This window comes from Brachionichthys hirsutus, unplaced genomic scaffold, assembly GCF_040956055.1.
Source record: "Brachionichthys hirsutus isolate HB-005 unplaced genomic scaffold, CSIRO-AGI_Bhir_v1 contig_976, whole genome shotgun sequence".
Lineage (NCBI taxonomy): Eukaryota > Metazoa > Chordata > Actinopteri > Lophiiformes > Brachionichthyidae > Brachionichthys > Brachionichthys hirsutus.
Genome location: NW_027180316.1, coordinates 789615 through 804804, shown reverse-complemented (window position 1 = coordinate 804804; position 15190 = coordinate 789615). Strand labels below are relative to the sequence as shown.

Here is a 15190-nt window from a genome sequence, read left to right as displayed (position 1 = left end):
GTTGACACTCGTGCCTTGTTTTATTCTCACATTATGTGTTCTTAAATACAAACTGTGTTGAGCGTTCCTGAGGAAGATTCACTTTCTTATATTTAGTACGTACGAGTCTGTGCGTGTTCTTGGTAATCGTAACGCTTCCCCCCCCCCCTCCCGAATTTGTATGCCTCACATTTCTCTCCCCTCCATTTTGCTCTGTCTTCTCTTATCACCCTCTCTGCCACACTTTCTATTTCAGCAAGAACAGGTTATCTTCAGCCATGAATCCAGTCTACAGTCCCGTTCAGCCAGGAACCCCGTATGGGAACCCGAAGAACATGGCCTTTGCAGGTGAGACGAACACACACACACACACACACACAGGTTGCTGAAATTTAGTCTACAGGTGCCCATTTTTTTAACGGGAATATATTAAGCTCAAAATGGATTTAATCGGTTTTAAGTCAATGTCTTTAAAGGTTTCAGACAGAAATGACTAAGCGTTAATATCTTTAGCCCAACAGTGACTGGTTCTGTGGAGCTGTGACTTCCCCCCCCCCCCCCCCCCCCTTTCCCCATGTGGGTCTCACAGCAGTGATGCCAAAAATATAAGTTGCTTGTTTGCACCAGACTTTAACCTTTTGTGTACTTGTAATAGAAATGAGTTGATGCTGTATAAAACATGTTGGATTAGGATCGTGGAAGGTATGAGGTAATAATTGTAACCAATCAAGAGGAGGTGGCGAGCAGCAGGTAAACCTGGACCGTGACCTGGAGAGCTGCTTGTTTACACGCGCCGGCTGTCGGTGTGTCGGTCGGTGAACGGGCTACAGCGAGAAGATGTCTGTGTCTGTTTCTTGTATAACGTTGAATGAAACTGCGCCCAAACAGACAGTTCCTCCTCCTTTTGACTTGATGCAAAAAAATAAAGAATAGGATTGTCTACAAATATTTAAATTTCATAGTTAACATTTGAAATTACATTCAAGCTAAATGACCTTCAAAAATAGGCCTCTTAGCAGGCTCAAGTTGGTCTCAGTTTTCTCTGTGTTAAAGATTTGAATCTTTATATACGTTTATAAACTAAATGAATAAGAGACAGATACTAACTCTGTGTTTACACGCTGATGGATCCAAAACAACGGCATGCTGGTACTCATCGTTTTGTTCTTCCAAGTTGGCAGGCAGCTTTTCATGTGATGAGTCCTTAATGAGTTTGATTCCCACAATGACCCGAGCCGATGTACCGGGGGGTCGGGTTCAGGGTCAGACACTTTGAATGTTGCACGGGTTGAACTGATATTTAAACCAGACTGAAGTTATTGGATCTTTATTAGAGGTGTTCTTTGGCGGACGTCTCTGCATTCCTCGGAAGCAGACGGCAACTCTACCTGGATACAGTAAAGGTGCAAAGCTGCAGACGCCCCCTGAGGCCGACGACACATCCTGCTATCTCTACTTGCTCCTCCTCGCCGCCTCCCTCTTTGTGCTGCTCTGTCAAACTCAACTAATCAGGAGAAGCTTTTTCAAAATGTAACATGTTTGATGTACATTTGACGATTTGACCCCCCCCCCCCCCCCCCACGTCTGCTTGGATTGTTAATGTGTATGAATTTATCTCCTCCCACACCATATTGGCAGGTGTGTCTCATCTGTATGTAAGCCACATTTAGCCGAGCGTGTTATTAGTGCAGACATTTAAAAAAAAAAAAAAAATGGTTGTGTGTTTGTGACTGTTTGCTGAGCTCTGGTGTCTGATACTTTTTCTCACATCTGTGATGTCCTGCAGGCTATCCAGGCGGGTATCCTGCCACGGCTCCCACCTATACACCCAACCTCTATCAAACAGGCAGTCCTGGGTATCCACCAGGTAAGGCCAGCCACTGTAGTCACATGGTGACAGTAAACGTGCAGGCAGAACCAACGTTGTTGTTGTTTGGATCCCATTGAGATGAAACCAATAATTCAGAGAGCATGGAATTGCTGTCTGTTCCTGGTTCGTTTGCTCCACCAGAACAATATTCAAAAAATATCTTGCTTAGGCGTAATCATTGTCGCCACTCCCTTCACACTTTGAGGAACGTCTCTGTGGGAAATGAAAATCAGCGCGTCTGTTAAGACTGAGATGACACTTAATGTGCTGAATTAATTCCGCACAAGTCAGACGAGCTATTTGCTGCTGCACTGAATCTGCCTTTGCTTATGTAACATATTCTTAATTAAAGGCCAAGTTGCTTCTGTTTTGTTGGGATTCTAAGTTGATTTGAAAATGCAGTCCAGATGTAATCCAACATGTGGCTCACTCCAGTCTATTTTCAGCAATAAGACTGTTGTTGCAGCTCCAGAGAGGCTGTGATGACGTGAAGGCAGTAAAGTGATGATCCCCCTCTGAAGGGCATCGGTGATGAAAGGGATAGGAAGCCGGCCATTAACGGCCCCACAGCAGCAGATAGGTGCTCTGCTGGGGCTCAGTGGCTGCCCCATGTGACCGATGGGAATAACGGTTGTCTCAATGCTTTCACGATGCATGTCTGGATGGATGTAGTTCAGTCTGATGTTGAGCTTTTCACTCCAGAAGCCCAGATAATCTATAAAGATCTCAATTAGGATTATTGTCTTTCCATGTGAATGCTGTTTATTTTTAGATCTTCTACAAGCTTTGTATTTATCACTCAACTAATTGGTACAAACATCATGTAGAGATAGATAATCCAAGATCAGACTCGGATGCATGAGACACAAAACAAAGAAAAGGGAACAGAAGAAAACATTCAGTCAATCTGAGCAAAGGGTTGACAAAAAAAGGGAAATAAAGTAGTTAAAACAAATTAGTGCTCTATAATTTAATCTTAAAAACCAAGAAGTATGCAGATGGATTAGGTGCTAAACTGGTTAAAAAAGACCTTTTGTGTGTTTTGTGGGAATATCTCAAAATGAATAAAAGTGTTCGTTTCAGAATACTTGATGTTGATTGTTGACCGAATAAAAATGTATTGAAAAGTTTTACTGCAATTATTAAAGCAAGCACCGGATTCTTTAAAGCAGGTGGACACAGATGGCTACTTTAATGGTCCCCTTGTTCTGAATTAGATGCATCTTGGTGTGGCAGAATTCTAGAATTCATTTGTGCTGCTTTTGAAGCTTATCCCCTCCCCCAGTTTGCTTTTTATCTTTTTGAAGTCTAGGAAAATATTAGGTTTGCTTTGGTGCAGCTTCATCCTGCTTTATTCCGGCAGGAGACTTGAACGTAATTATTGAGACTGTTGTTTAAATATTTCCTTTTTTTTTAAAAAATGTAACTCTCGATATCTTAGTCTCCGTCCTGCCACGCCGCGTGGTGAAAGTAGATTTGCTTCCTAGACGAAAGCTCCTCCAGAAGAGCCAGCTGCGATGTGTTGATTAGAAACACATCTTGGTCAACGGCATGAATTGCTCCAAACCATTCGAATAGACAAACTGTTTGCTATCAGCAGGGTTTGTGGGTAATTGTCACGCGCCATTGTCCTCCAACGCGAGGGCAAAGAGTGTGTGCGACAGTATGCAGACAGACACGTGCAGGTTTAGACACACAGAAGCTCCAGCATCTCTTTGTTCCCTTGTCCTTGTGCAAGAGGAACGCTTTCATAAGCCTCCACAACAGCACCTAGCTAGTAGCATGTTTGACCTTCAGGCTCCTCCTCGTGGCCGGTCGGGTGTACTGCACCGCACAGAGGAGCCACTGAACAGCAGACATGAATAAGAGGCCTTCACTGTTCTGCGATTGATCTTGTGCTTTTCGGATTTTTAGTAAATATAGTGCCAGGAAAAAAGAGGTGTCTGTGCTTAAATCAGAGTGGCGTGTTTCTTTGCAGTTGAGTTTTTGTTGTTGTTGCTGTAAAAACAGAAATATGTTATAGAAACTACACAGCTGCTTCCCAGTTTAAAAAATATATATATACGGTAGTATCCATGGTGAGACTCGCGTTTTAAGGCACCAACATTTGACTACTGTTTTAAGATGGCATCACTTCTCCATCTGGTGGAATGTTTAGGAAATGTAAAAACAAAAAAAAGGTGAAGTGGCATCTAACCTTCGGTACCTTCATGTCTGAGTAGAATGATTCTTAAAACATGCAGCAAGCATATCAAGATGATTATTTTCCTGTATTGAGGCACTGAATCAGAAAACCTTCGTTCTTTTTTTAACAACAATGCATCACGTGTCTTCGTGCTTGCGAGAGGGGGTGTTGTGACTCAGAATAACAACTTCCCTCTGCAGAGCTCTCCAGAGCATTGCAGCCTCTGTATGCTCACGGTGGCGTCTAAGCATTCAGCAGCTGACGATAAAATCTCCCTCAGTCCGAGTTATTCTAACAGTGGTGCGTAGAACAGGGGCTAGAAGGGCAAACATGCTAATTTAGCAGTTTCTGCATGTTTACGAAAGGAAAGTCTTGACAGTGAATGAAGTGGATTGCTCAACAGTATTTTAAATCTTCCTTCCATTTTTGTATTTTTCCATTTCATTTTTAGGATATACTTCAGCGGGCACCCCATACAAAGTGTCCCCCACTCAGTCAAATGGAGCGCCCCCTCCCTACACCCCGACCCCCACCCCCTACCCAACAGCAATGTACCCCATCCGCAGTGCCTACCCTCAGCAGAACTTATACGCACAGGTAAGGTCTTCCTTCTATTTATTGATATTATTAAATGGCAATAAATGTGCAGTGTGTGTGATGTAATCAGCCTTTTTTCTTTTCTTACGCAGCATCAAAATGTGTTTAATGCAAATTTATCTAATCTAATGCCTACCGGTAATAATATCAGGATCAGAAATCCGTTGTAAAAGGGTCCTTTCATATCCTTGGAAAACCCCTGCCGGTTTTGGAAATTGATTTAAAAAGCAGTGTCTTAGTCTGAGATTCAGTTATAAAGCGTCAGAAGAGCCGGCGTGTCCCTGGTACCTTTTTTTTTTTTATCTTAAGGGCAAAATTGTGAGAAGGAAAAAATGAAATGAAAGTCGCGTCGGTCTGAGTGTTTTCTGTCTAATTCTCTTAAACTCTTGAAAGAATTCTTGATATATAAACTCCATTTAATAACCTTAACCCCCCCCCCCCCCCAATCCCCTGTGTCTGTCCCTGCAGGGAGCCTACTATACCCAGCCGGTGTATGCGGCTCAGCCACATGTCATCCATCACACCACCGTGGTGCAGCCAAACAGCATCCCCTCCACAGCCCTCTACCCCGCCCCCGTCCCCGTGACCGCACCCCGCAACAACGGCATGGCTGCCATGGGGATGGTAGCTGGGACAACCATGGCCATGAGCGCAGGTAGGTCCAGAAGCGCTGTCGATACGGTGAGGAGTCTCAGACAGACTCGTGCAGACTCGTTTTTTTTTTTAGCTCTCGCTCACTGAATGTGTGTGATCGAGTTATGTTGATGCTTTCTGTCGTGTTTAGAACTAGAGTAAATTCTGTGTAAAGTAAATGTGTACCGGCACTTAATGGCGCGGGACGCGGGACCAGCAAGCCTTCCTTGGTCAGTGTGTTAACGCCGCTATCCTGCAGGCACCCTGCTGACAACGCCCCAGCACGCCCAGATTGGAGGACACCCAGTAACCGTGCCAACCTACAGGCCCCAAGGGACACCTGGGTACAGCTACGTACCGCCTCACTGGTAGAGCCCGCCTGTCGCGTGAGTGATTCCGTCCTCCGTCTGCTTCCCACAGCCCCATCTTCTCCTCCTCTTCGCTCTCGGACAAACTGTCGTCGTCTGACCTTTCCATCCACCGGTCTTCTTCGCAGACGCCGATCCCTGGCGGCCTTTTGAATCCGTCACCAATGTGAGCCTCTGCTCTTCTTCCCCAACAGATCTGGAGTCCATCATCGTATGCAACTTCTCAATCTCACACGGGCTCCCACCGGTAACCACAGGAACTCGGCACCTGTCTGCAAGAACAAAAACAACAACTAAAGTGCAACAGCCACTTTACTATTATTATTGTTCAAAATTCTCTAACATTTTTCCAAAAGCTGCTTTTTGTTTTTCACACCGTTCATTTGCCAACCAGTCATTACCTTATTTTTTTATTTTCTTTCCTTTTTTTTTTAATCGCTTTCTTTTGCTGCGTCCATTTGGAACTCCAGAAGGACTCTCGGCCAATCACAGGTGTCATCTGTTCCCGTTTCCGTGTCGTGCTGGTGTGCGTCTGGTCCTTCCTACCGCTGCTCGGTTAGCTGGAAAGTTATTAGGCACTTATCCCTCATCGTCTTCATCCGTCACATCAAAGACTTATTGACTTATGCTGCCAAATTTTCTAATGACAAACTATCAGCACAGGGTTTTAACACGAGCAGGACTTTCCTTTCGTCAGGTTATTAGATTCATTTTATATCGCTCCTTCGTTTTTTTTATTGGCGGGTTTTCTTTTCCTGCCTTCGTTCTTCCTCTGTTTCATCCACTTTATTTTAATCTCAGTTGTCTTCCAGCACGTCGCGGTCTGTCCGGCAGTCGTCAGGCCATCATATGTCCCGTTCCATGTTCTCGCGCGTGTGATGTCGTCATGAGCAGCGAGCTTACTGGTCATTCCCCTTCCTGTTGTGTTCCCGTTGGCATTTAGTAACCAGGTCAGAGTTGGAAGACGAGACCCTCTGAATGCTACATGCTATGCAGACTGGTATTTTGTGGCACTCAAAATCTTAACCTTAATGTAGGTTGGTCCATTTAGAAAGTGTACAGATATTTATAATTAACATATACAGTAATTGCCACACACACACACACACACGCACGCGGGGGCTCCTGTGGTGTATCGCGGAACATATGCTGACTTAGTGGCACCGGCCGTACAATAACGTGTGCGTGGCAGAGGAGGAGTTTAAGGGATTCAGAAAGAGGAGAGCAGGACGAGACGGTGAAGCGTAGAAGCGTTCGGTCGCTGCATTTGAATGCACAAACACAAAACACGTCTGACTTGGTGGTTCCAACACGTGACGCTGCCATCTCTTCCTCCTCCCGTCTTCCAGATGGAAACGTCAAACGCTCCATAGATCGAATCCCAAACTCTTTACATGTAGTCCAGTCCGATGCATGTGCTGATTGACTGATGGGATTCAGTCCACGGGTCCATTCCACTGTGCCGTTAGTGCTGAAGTGACCAAACCAACGACATGCGTGGTGGTTGCACCACTTGAGGAAGAGATTGAGTCCAGTCAGAAGGCTGTAACGAGTCCACACACCTGGTCCATGTCTTGGAGATTATTTTATTCTCAGAATTTGGTCCACTTTTTATGTGTTTTCTCTTTCGAATTGGAATTGTTCAGATTTTATGGCCAGAAAGAATATTAAGAAATAAAACCGAGAGTTTGGATCTGTGCTGCAGTACCACCGGTTAAACCGGTTCTGTCAAGTGGGGTGGGGGGGGGGGTCAGCTCACACAATTAATCCTGTGTGACCTTTCCTAGCTTCTCGGAGACTTTTTAGATTTTCAGTAATTTCTATGGAAGATTTGCTCCCCCCCCAGAGATACTGAAATCTACATTAAAGTATATTCTCCATTTTATATAAAGTCCAGCATGGAGCCTCATTTTATGATTATTTTTGATTGCTGAGGATAATAATGGAGCCGAAGAGACATGGACCACGCACAGCCATTTTGTGTCACCTTTATGCTTCGCATGGCATAAACTGTACGTACACGGAAAGGCATTGATGATGCATCGTAAACAAACACTACAAACACACTGTGTGGTGGGGTTTGATATTTAACCTGAGGCCTGTGGTATTTTTCAGGATTCAAAATAAAAAGGAGATTGAAATCACAACTTTGTAATTTGTAGAATACAGATTGGTGTAACAAAAAGCATTTAATGTGCAGGTATGTTGATGGAAGTGGTTTTATAATGCAATAAAATAAGAGGGAATGCCTCCAACTATTAACGTACAGTAACTATTTTGAATTGATTCTTTATTATTTTTTCTTGTCGTAATCCCTGAAATGTGGATTACAGGCTCCGTATGCAGCGACCATGAAATAATAAATACAGTTACTGCTAAGAAGTGTCGAGCATGTCAAAAATTTGGGTTTTGAATGAGTTTGTGAGGAAAACAATTGCACAGTACAAGACAAAAACAAACAAACTTGATGGCTGTAATTTAATGCCAAGTAGCAGGTACCTAGGATTTGTAGTGCAGGAGGGAGGATAAAGCAATTTATATTGTAATTAAGAATAAAACGATAAGGTCGATGTTTATACGCTAATAGGCTAATTCTCAAGACAATATTACATCGCGCTGCTGCTGTCGGACGAAAACTCCAACACTTGTATTTCTGGAAATATCAAGCAGATGTTTTCAACACGAGGATTATACAATGTTCTCGTACATTTAAATTCAAGCCGATAAAACTGAAACGAGCGACTGGATTTTCTTGCGACAGCAGTAATGTAACTTGTTTTATTAATTAGTAATGTAACTTGGATTTATTTAAACAACCACTACTCCGTCGGTATTCCTCAGTTAAATCTTGAGTTGTTTTTTTTTTTTTTCCCCCTTAGGTCAAGTAAACATTATGGGTATGCATATTATTCAGGCGTATTTCACTATAGCATTGGAGCTGTTTAAAAAATAAAATGCAGTATATTTATACAGCAAGTGGTACAGTAATGTATTTCTAGCTAAGCATGGTTGCATCAGTGTGGCAGCTACTGTTTGTTTTAAGAAGTTTTTTTATTTTCTTTTTTCGTGCTCATTTCTGTCCACATATCAGTCGCTGAGGAGAGAAGTTAAGACCAAGGTCTAGTGGAAATTGTCGAGGCCAATTCCTCACTTTGTGTAATTATCTCCTGGTTTGACAGATCTTGAGGAAGAATTCGCAGCAGATCTGAAATGACGAGCATTTTTATTGGTCGACTGAAATAGGGGTTACCAGGATGCTTTTGGGAGACGTCTTTGCTGTCCATTTCAGTTCTGCGAGTGGACAGATGAACTGAGTGACATCTTAGAAACCCTCAGCCGCCACGCCTTCGTTCTGTGCCATATTTCTCCCAACCGTTTGTCAGTGTGTTCCTTTTTTTCCGGCGTATTCTGAGTTTGTTACGTGCTGCTTCCTGTAGATGTATTTTCCTAATGCTATTCTGTGTGTTGCGTTGTTATTAATGCATATCGCCTGATTCTCCTTTATCTTTAGTGCCGTATGTTCTGCGTTGTCCCTCTCATTCTCTGCCACGTCTCCCCTCAGAAGCCATTTTGCATCCCTGCAACCATTCAAGCATTTAGGTTTATCCCAAAGATGCACAATTATTTTGTTGTTTTTGCTCTTTTAACCCTCTTTCTGGCCTTTTATTTGCTTTCAGTCTAACTTGTCACATTGAACTGTAGAGCATCTTGCATTGTATTTTTGTTATTCCTTAAAACGGCCACTAGATGTCTCCACTGACGCCGTGGAAGTTATTTGAGGGTTGTCCTCCAAGGTTTCTTTTTTCTTTACACATTTCAAAAATCCTAATTTTGGACTACATCCAAAAACCTGATGACAGATTCATATTTGGTTTTATCTCATAAGTAAGAATGCGTTTCTTTTTGGGCTGTGGTCCATTGCTATTCAACTTTTGGAACTCTTTTTTTTTTTCAAGGTGGAGACTGATGGATCATTTGGGAAATCTTTAGTGGGTTTCTTCAAACAAGATGGTGAAACTGCTTCTTCATTCCCCTCCATTCCTCCCCCTTTCATTTATTTCAATTTGCACTTCAGTGGAAATGGACAGTTTAACACTTGTGTTTATGTGGGGAAATGCAAAGTTGTCTTCAGTTTTACCAGATTTTTGTTGTCCATCCTTCAGTTCTTGGTGACATTTCTAAATGGTAACTTAAATAATTACTCTCCTGTTATTTCTGCAGAACCATTCATTACGCCTCCTCTTCTTGCATCGTCTTTTTTTCTTTTTTTTTGCCTTGTTAAGTCTTAGTTCTCATGAGTATATACTAAAACACTACTATCACACTGAATGGTAGGTTCTTAAATGTCTTTGATGTTCCGCTGCAGCTTTTTAATTTCAATTTGTCAGAGGTATCTCTAAGTTTAATTTGACACTAAATGTGATGCAAAAAGTGGAAATTCCTTGTCTTCCAAAAAAAAACAAGTAAAGAGGATATTTGTATCCACCGCCCCCCCACCCCACCGGATCGGGTATTAGGAACAACCCCATCTTTGGAAATTTTATTTTGGTACCCAGTTTGCACATGCTATGGTATATCTGTTACCGTAAGGTTGTGTTCGAAACAGAAGCCCAACGTCTGTTCAGCGTTGAGAGAAGTGAATTGTATGTTAGATATATGGTCCAGAGTGACCAGCGTCAGGCTTGTGATATGAAGTGTAAATCTGTTTGAATTCTGTTTTCTTACCCTTTTTTTTCTTTATTTTTTTTGTCGTTGAGGGTTTTTTTTCCTTAAAGATCAGTTAGTGATCTTAGTACTATAACTAAGCCAAGTTTGTAATTGTATATTTACTGTAAAATGTAGAACATTGAATAACTATTAAAATTTTCCTATAAAAGGAAGCTTGTCTTGTGAGATCTTTCTTTAAGCCATTATTTTATTCGTGATAATGTGTCAGATCAACGGACAACATCCTCGATTTGTGGACCAACGGCTGCTTTATGGGCCAGGAATGAACTTTAAGGGACAAGGCAGCGTGAAAGATGACTTTGAACAAGTCAAACTTCTCTGTGGTTTTGTAAATGTTACAGGAAGGAGGGAGACTTGCTGCACTGTGACGAGAGAGGATGTTAGTTGCCAGTAACACAATATGTATATATATATATATATATCCCTCCTGCAAGTTTCTAAACAACCAAAACACAAGGAAAAATATCACGTGATTAATTCTTAATTTGATGCTTAAATAGAAACTCCCTTTCATTATTTACAGGCGTAAATGTTAACAGTTCAGGCAAGATGAAATGTAACGGCGCCCCCTGCAGCCCCAGCTATCAACTGTTGTAATTTAGATTATTTTAAAAATAAACACGTCTTAAATTAATGTTCGTCAGATAAAACACCATTAAATGATTATTCTGAGTAAATCATTGAGTGACAATGCCAATTTAAAGTCCTAATGAGACCCTTAGACTATATTTCAAGGATGGTTTTTATTACATTAAAAGGTTGAGTGGATGCGAGAAGAGATTAAAAAGTTATCTTATGTTGAACTATTGCACAAGCATTGCACAACTATTGTGAAGGGTGTGTGTCTGTCTGCACATGTTGTGCTACCAGTGATCACGCAGTCTTCAGGCCAAACAACGTCTCCATCGGGACGCTCTCTTTGGCGATGTGGGAACTCCAGGTCGATGGTGAAAGTCACTTTGGCTAAACTTTAGATCGATTAGTCCATTAACAAATGAACACATGTTCATTTGGTTTGATGTGTTTTATTTGGAACTTCAGGAACGTTTATCATTTATTCAAACGAGGCATTTCAAAACAGGAATTTTCTTTGTAATGCTTGAACAAAAATGAACACTCAATTGAAATCCATTAACAGGAAAATGTTAATAATTAACAAGACAACAAAATCTGCACGTCACAGATTATTTGGAACGGCTTCTGTTTCTCTAACGCCTTCGTGTTAAACTTAATACTCCTCTCCTTCCTCATCTCCCTCACCCTCGATGCTATCGACTCCAACCTCCTCATAATCCTTCTCCAGAGCCGCCATATCCTCCCTGGCCTCCGAGAACTCCCCCTCCTCCATCCCCTCGCCCACATACCAGTGGACGAAGGCACGCTTGGCGTACATCAGGTCGAACTTGTGGTCGAGGCGAGCCCAGGCCTCTGCGATGGCGGTGGTGTTGCTGAGCATGCACACGGCCCTCTGGACCTTGGCCAGGTCTCCGCCGGGGACCACCGTGGGCGGCTGGTAGTTGATCCCCACCTTAAAGCCAGTGGGGCACCAGTCCACAAACTGGATGGTGCGCTTGGTCTTGATGGTTGCAATGGCAGCGTTGACATCTTTGGGCACCACGTCGCCGCGATACAGCAGGCAGCAGGCCATGTATTTGCCGTGGCGAGGGTCACACTTCACCATCTGATTGGCCGGCTCGAAGCAGGCGTTGGTGATCTCTGCCACTGACAGCTGCTCATGGTAGGCCTTCTCGGCAGAGATGACGGGGGCGTAGGTGGCCAGAGGGAAGTGGATGCGAGGATACGGCACCAGGTTGGTCTGGAACTCCGTCAGATCAACGTTGAGGGCGCCGTCGAAACGAAGGGAGGCGGTGATGGAGGACACGATCTGACCGATCAGCCTGTTCAGGTTGGTGTAGCTGGGGCGGTCGATGTCGAGGTTCCTGCGGCAGATGTCGTAGATGGCCTCGTTATCCACCATGAAGGCGCAGTCGGAGTGCTCCAGGGTGGTGTGGGTGGTCAGGATGGCGTTGTAGGGCTCCACCACGGCGGTGGACACCTGGGGGGCCGGGTAGATGGAGAACTCCAGCTTGGACTTCTTGCCGTAGTCCACGGAGAGACGCTCCATCAGCAGGGAGGTGAAACCGGAGCCGGTGCCGCCTCCGAAGCTGTGGAACACCAGGAAGCCCTGAAGGCCCGTGCACTGGTCAGCCTGAGGACGGAGGGGGGGGCAAAGATCACGCATGAGATATGGTCACTGCATTTGTTTCTGCTGACCAAACGCCCACCAGTTTACGGATCCTGTCCAAGACGATGTCGATGATCTCCTTGCCGATGGTGTAGTGTCCGCGGGCGTAGTTGTTGGCGGCGTCCTCCTTGCCTGTAATCAACTGTTCTGGGTGGAAAAGCTGGCGGTAGGTCCCAGTGCGCACCTCGTCTAAGAGGAGGGGAGCACACACTGCAACAACTGCAGTTCACAACAATCAATGGCTGATGGAAAGAACATTTACCGATGACGGTGGGCTCCAGGTCCACAAAAACCGCCCGAGGGACGTGCTTCCCAGCCCCGGTCTCACTGAAGAAGGTGTTGAACGAATCGTCTCCTCCTCCAATGGTCTTATCGCTGGGCATCTGTCCGTTCGGCTGGATCCCGTGCTCCAGACAGTAGAGCTCCCAGCAGGCGTTTCCGATCTGGACGCCAGCCTGACCAACGTGGATGGAGATGCACTCACGCTGTGGCAGGAGAAAACAAAACGTTACGGCTTCATTTAGCTGGAGCCGGATCCGCCCCCTATCGGAGATGAGGAGTCGGTGCAGGAGGAGAGGCACCTCCCTGCTCCAGCGCCCCCCCCCCCCTTCCTCTTTTCATCCCTCACTCTCCCCATTTTGCAAAACGAGCACAAATACAAATCCTGTGTGGAATATCCCACCGGCTGTGGATCCAAAATCACATCGGATGTGGCAGCAAGTAAAGAAAAGATCACTCAAATCACAGCTGTGTGATTATTCATTATGAATAACAGAATAATAATAATCACGTCCAAAGGGGTCAAATGGTTGTTCATGTAGAGAACGTTTTCACTTGCCATGTAAAGAGCGGGATTATTTTACCATATTATTTCAGGCATTGTTTGCTGCTGCATCCAATAAATTGATAATGATCTCCATCCCCACCCAGTCTGCCCCCCCCCCCCCCCCCCCCCGCCATGAAACAGGTTCCATCTCTACCATCCCTCCTCCTGTCAATCATGAGCAGCCCGTTTGTAGCCTCTAAAAGCCCATGTGCGCGTCTATGGGGCTTAATCTGGGGACAGAAACCCTCCGCGCCGCCGCGCACCGACTGGAGACACCGGCTGCTCCGCGTTCATTTCTACCGCTCAGAATGACCAGAGATCAAAAACAACTTACCATGGCTTCCTTTAAAGGTTAATGATCAAGTGGAAAACTAGAAGATTGGAAGAAAATGGCCGTGAAAGCCGGTGTGTCCGTGCGTCGCGTGGCGTGCCCAACGGGGACGATGCAACTACTGCTGAACGGGAAGGCGGCGGCGCCCGCGTTTTATAGGCGGGGGGGGGGGGGGGGCGCCCGGTGCGGCGGCGGGATGAACCGTTCATTCTCGTTATCCCGGATCTTTGGAGGAGAATAAAGCTTTAGTGTGGCGGTGAATCTGGGCCTTGAGGATGCGCAAAGTTGTCTACAAATATGAAATAAATCATTTAACGACAAAATAAATAACTGGATCTCATGTATTATGCATCTGCATGCATCCATTGTTCCTCTGCAGTGATGTCATTCTGTGTGGGTTGATCACGTGACTTCTGTCCTGCCTGTCTCTGCTGTTCAAGATGGACTCTGCTTCTGGCCAGTTTGAGGAATGGAAATTGCCTCAATTGCATTTCATATGACAAAATGTTTGGAAATGAAGGATTTGAAAATCACACTCTGGCTTCAGCATTCAAACGAACTGCTCCTCCTCCTCCTCCTCCTCCTCTTCCGCCTCTCTTGCAGCAGCTGCCAGACAGGGAGTGTCTGAGCAGCTGAGAGGGAGAATGGGAATGCTAGAGAGATGGGAGCGGTCCATCATGGCTCGAAAGCGACCGCACTGCCTCCTGCAAACAGGGAACATGACAACATGAGCAAAAGCTCGATAACATCCAGATTCAAGCAGAGAGAAAAGGCAAGACGGGAAATAAAGGGAGACATTAACATAAAAAAAACCAATGTTTTCAAGCTAAGAACCGCTTTCACGGATTCAGAAGCTGCTCCGTGGAACTCATCTTAATCTGGGTTATTCCCAGCTGCTCCACATTCACCGAGGTAAATATTCCTTCCACTGGGACCAAGTGCTGTCATGGCGTCCCCTCTGTTGTTAGCAACCGGGTTGCTTTGCGGCCTGTGGGTTTGCCGGGCTCCTCTCTGGGACCACTAAAGCACAATTTATGGTCTTTCTTATTGAACTTTTAAGACAGACACCGAAATCACATCCAGCAACGTAACCGCCTCGCGTTTCTGTGGCACAATGGATGAGCTGCCATGTGAACAACTGCTGAGGTGTATTGTGTTGCCATGGAGCCCTCTGGGGCCCCAGAGTCCCCGGCCCGTCACCCCGACATGTTTTTTTATTTTTTTTTAACATTGGTGTCGTAAGAGGGCAGACTGGACGTCGAGGTGGAAGATCTGGGAAAAGAAACGGCAGAAGCTCAGCACACGGGAGGCTACTCCGACCCTGTAAAATGGGTCATGTGACTTGGAGATAAAGCAGGTCTGTGAGGATTCTAGGCTGTATCCAGGCAACCGTTAAATCCTTGGAGGATGGAGGGGGGGGGGTGGGCG

At 44.9% G+C, this 15190-nt stretch overlaps 2 protein-coding genes across 2 annotated transcripts; one reads left to right on the top strand and one right to left on the bottom strand.

Annotated features, from left to right (window-relative positions):
• Positions 1–235: 235 nt before the first annotated feature.
• On the top strand, positions 236–5949 carry LOC137912531 (protein FAM168A-like). Its single transcript, XM_068756686.1, has 6 exons — positions 236–327; positions 1766–1846; positions 4486–4631; positions 5100–5286; positions 5524–5650; positions 5827–5949. The coding sequence occupies exons 1-5, from the start codon at positions 258–260 to the stop codon at positions 5634–5636; spliced, it is 597 nt and encodes a 198-aa protein (XP_068612787.1). The 5' UTR covers positions 236–257; the 3' UTR covers positions 5637–5650; positions 5827–5949.
• Positions 5950–11588: 5639 nt separating this feature from the next.
• LOC137912525 (tubulin alpha-1A chain) lies at positions 11589–13087 on the bottom strand. Its single transcript, XM_068756678.1, has 3 exons — positions 12868–13087; positions 12646–12794; positions 11589–12569 (listed from the first exon to the last, which is right to left on the bottom strand). Exons 1-3 carry the CDS (start codon positions 12986–12988, stop codon positions 11589–11591), a joined length of 1251 nt encoding a protein of 416 aa, XP_068612779.1. The 5' UTR covers positions 12989–13087.
• Positions 13088–15190: the final 2103 nt, after the last annotated feature.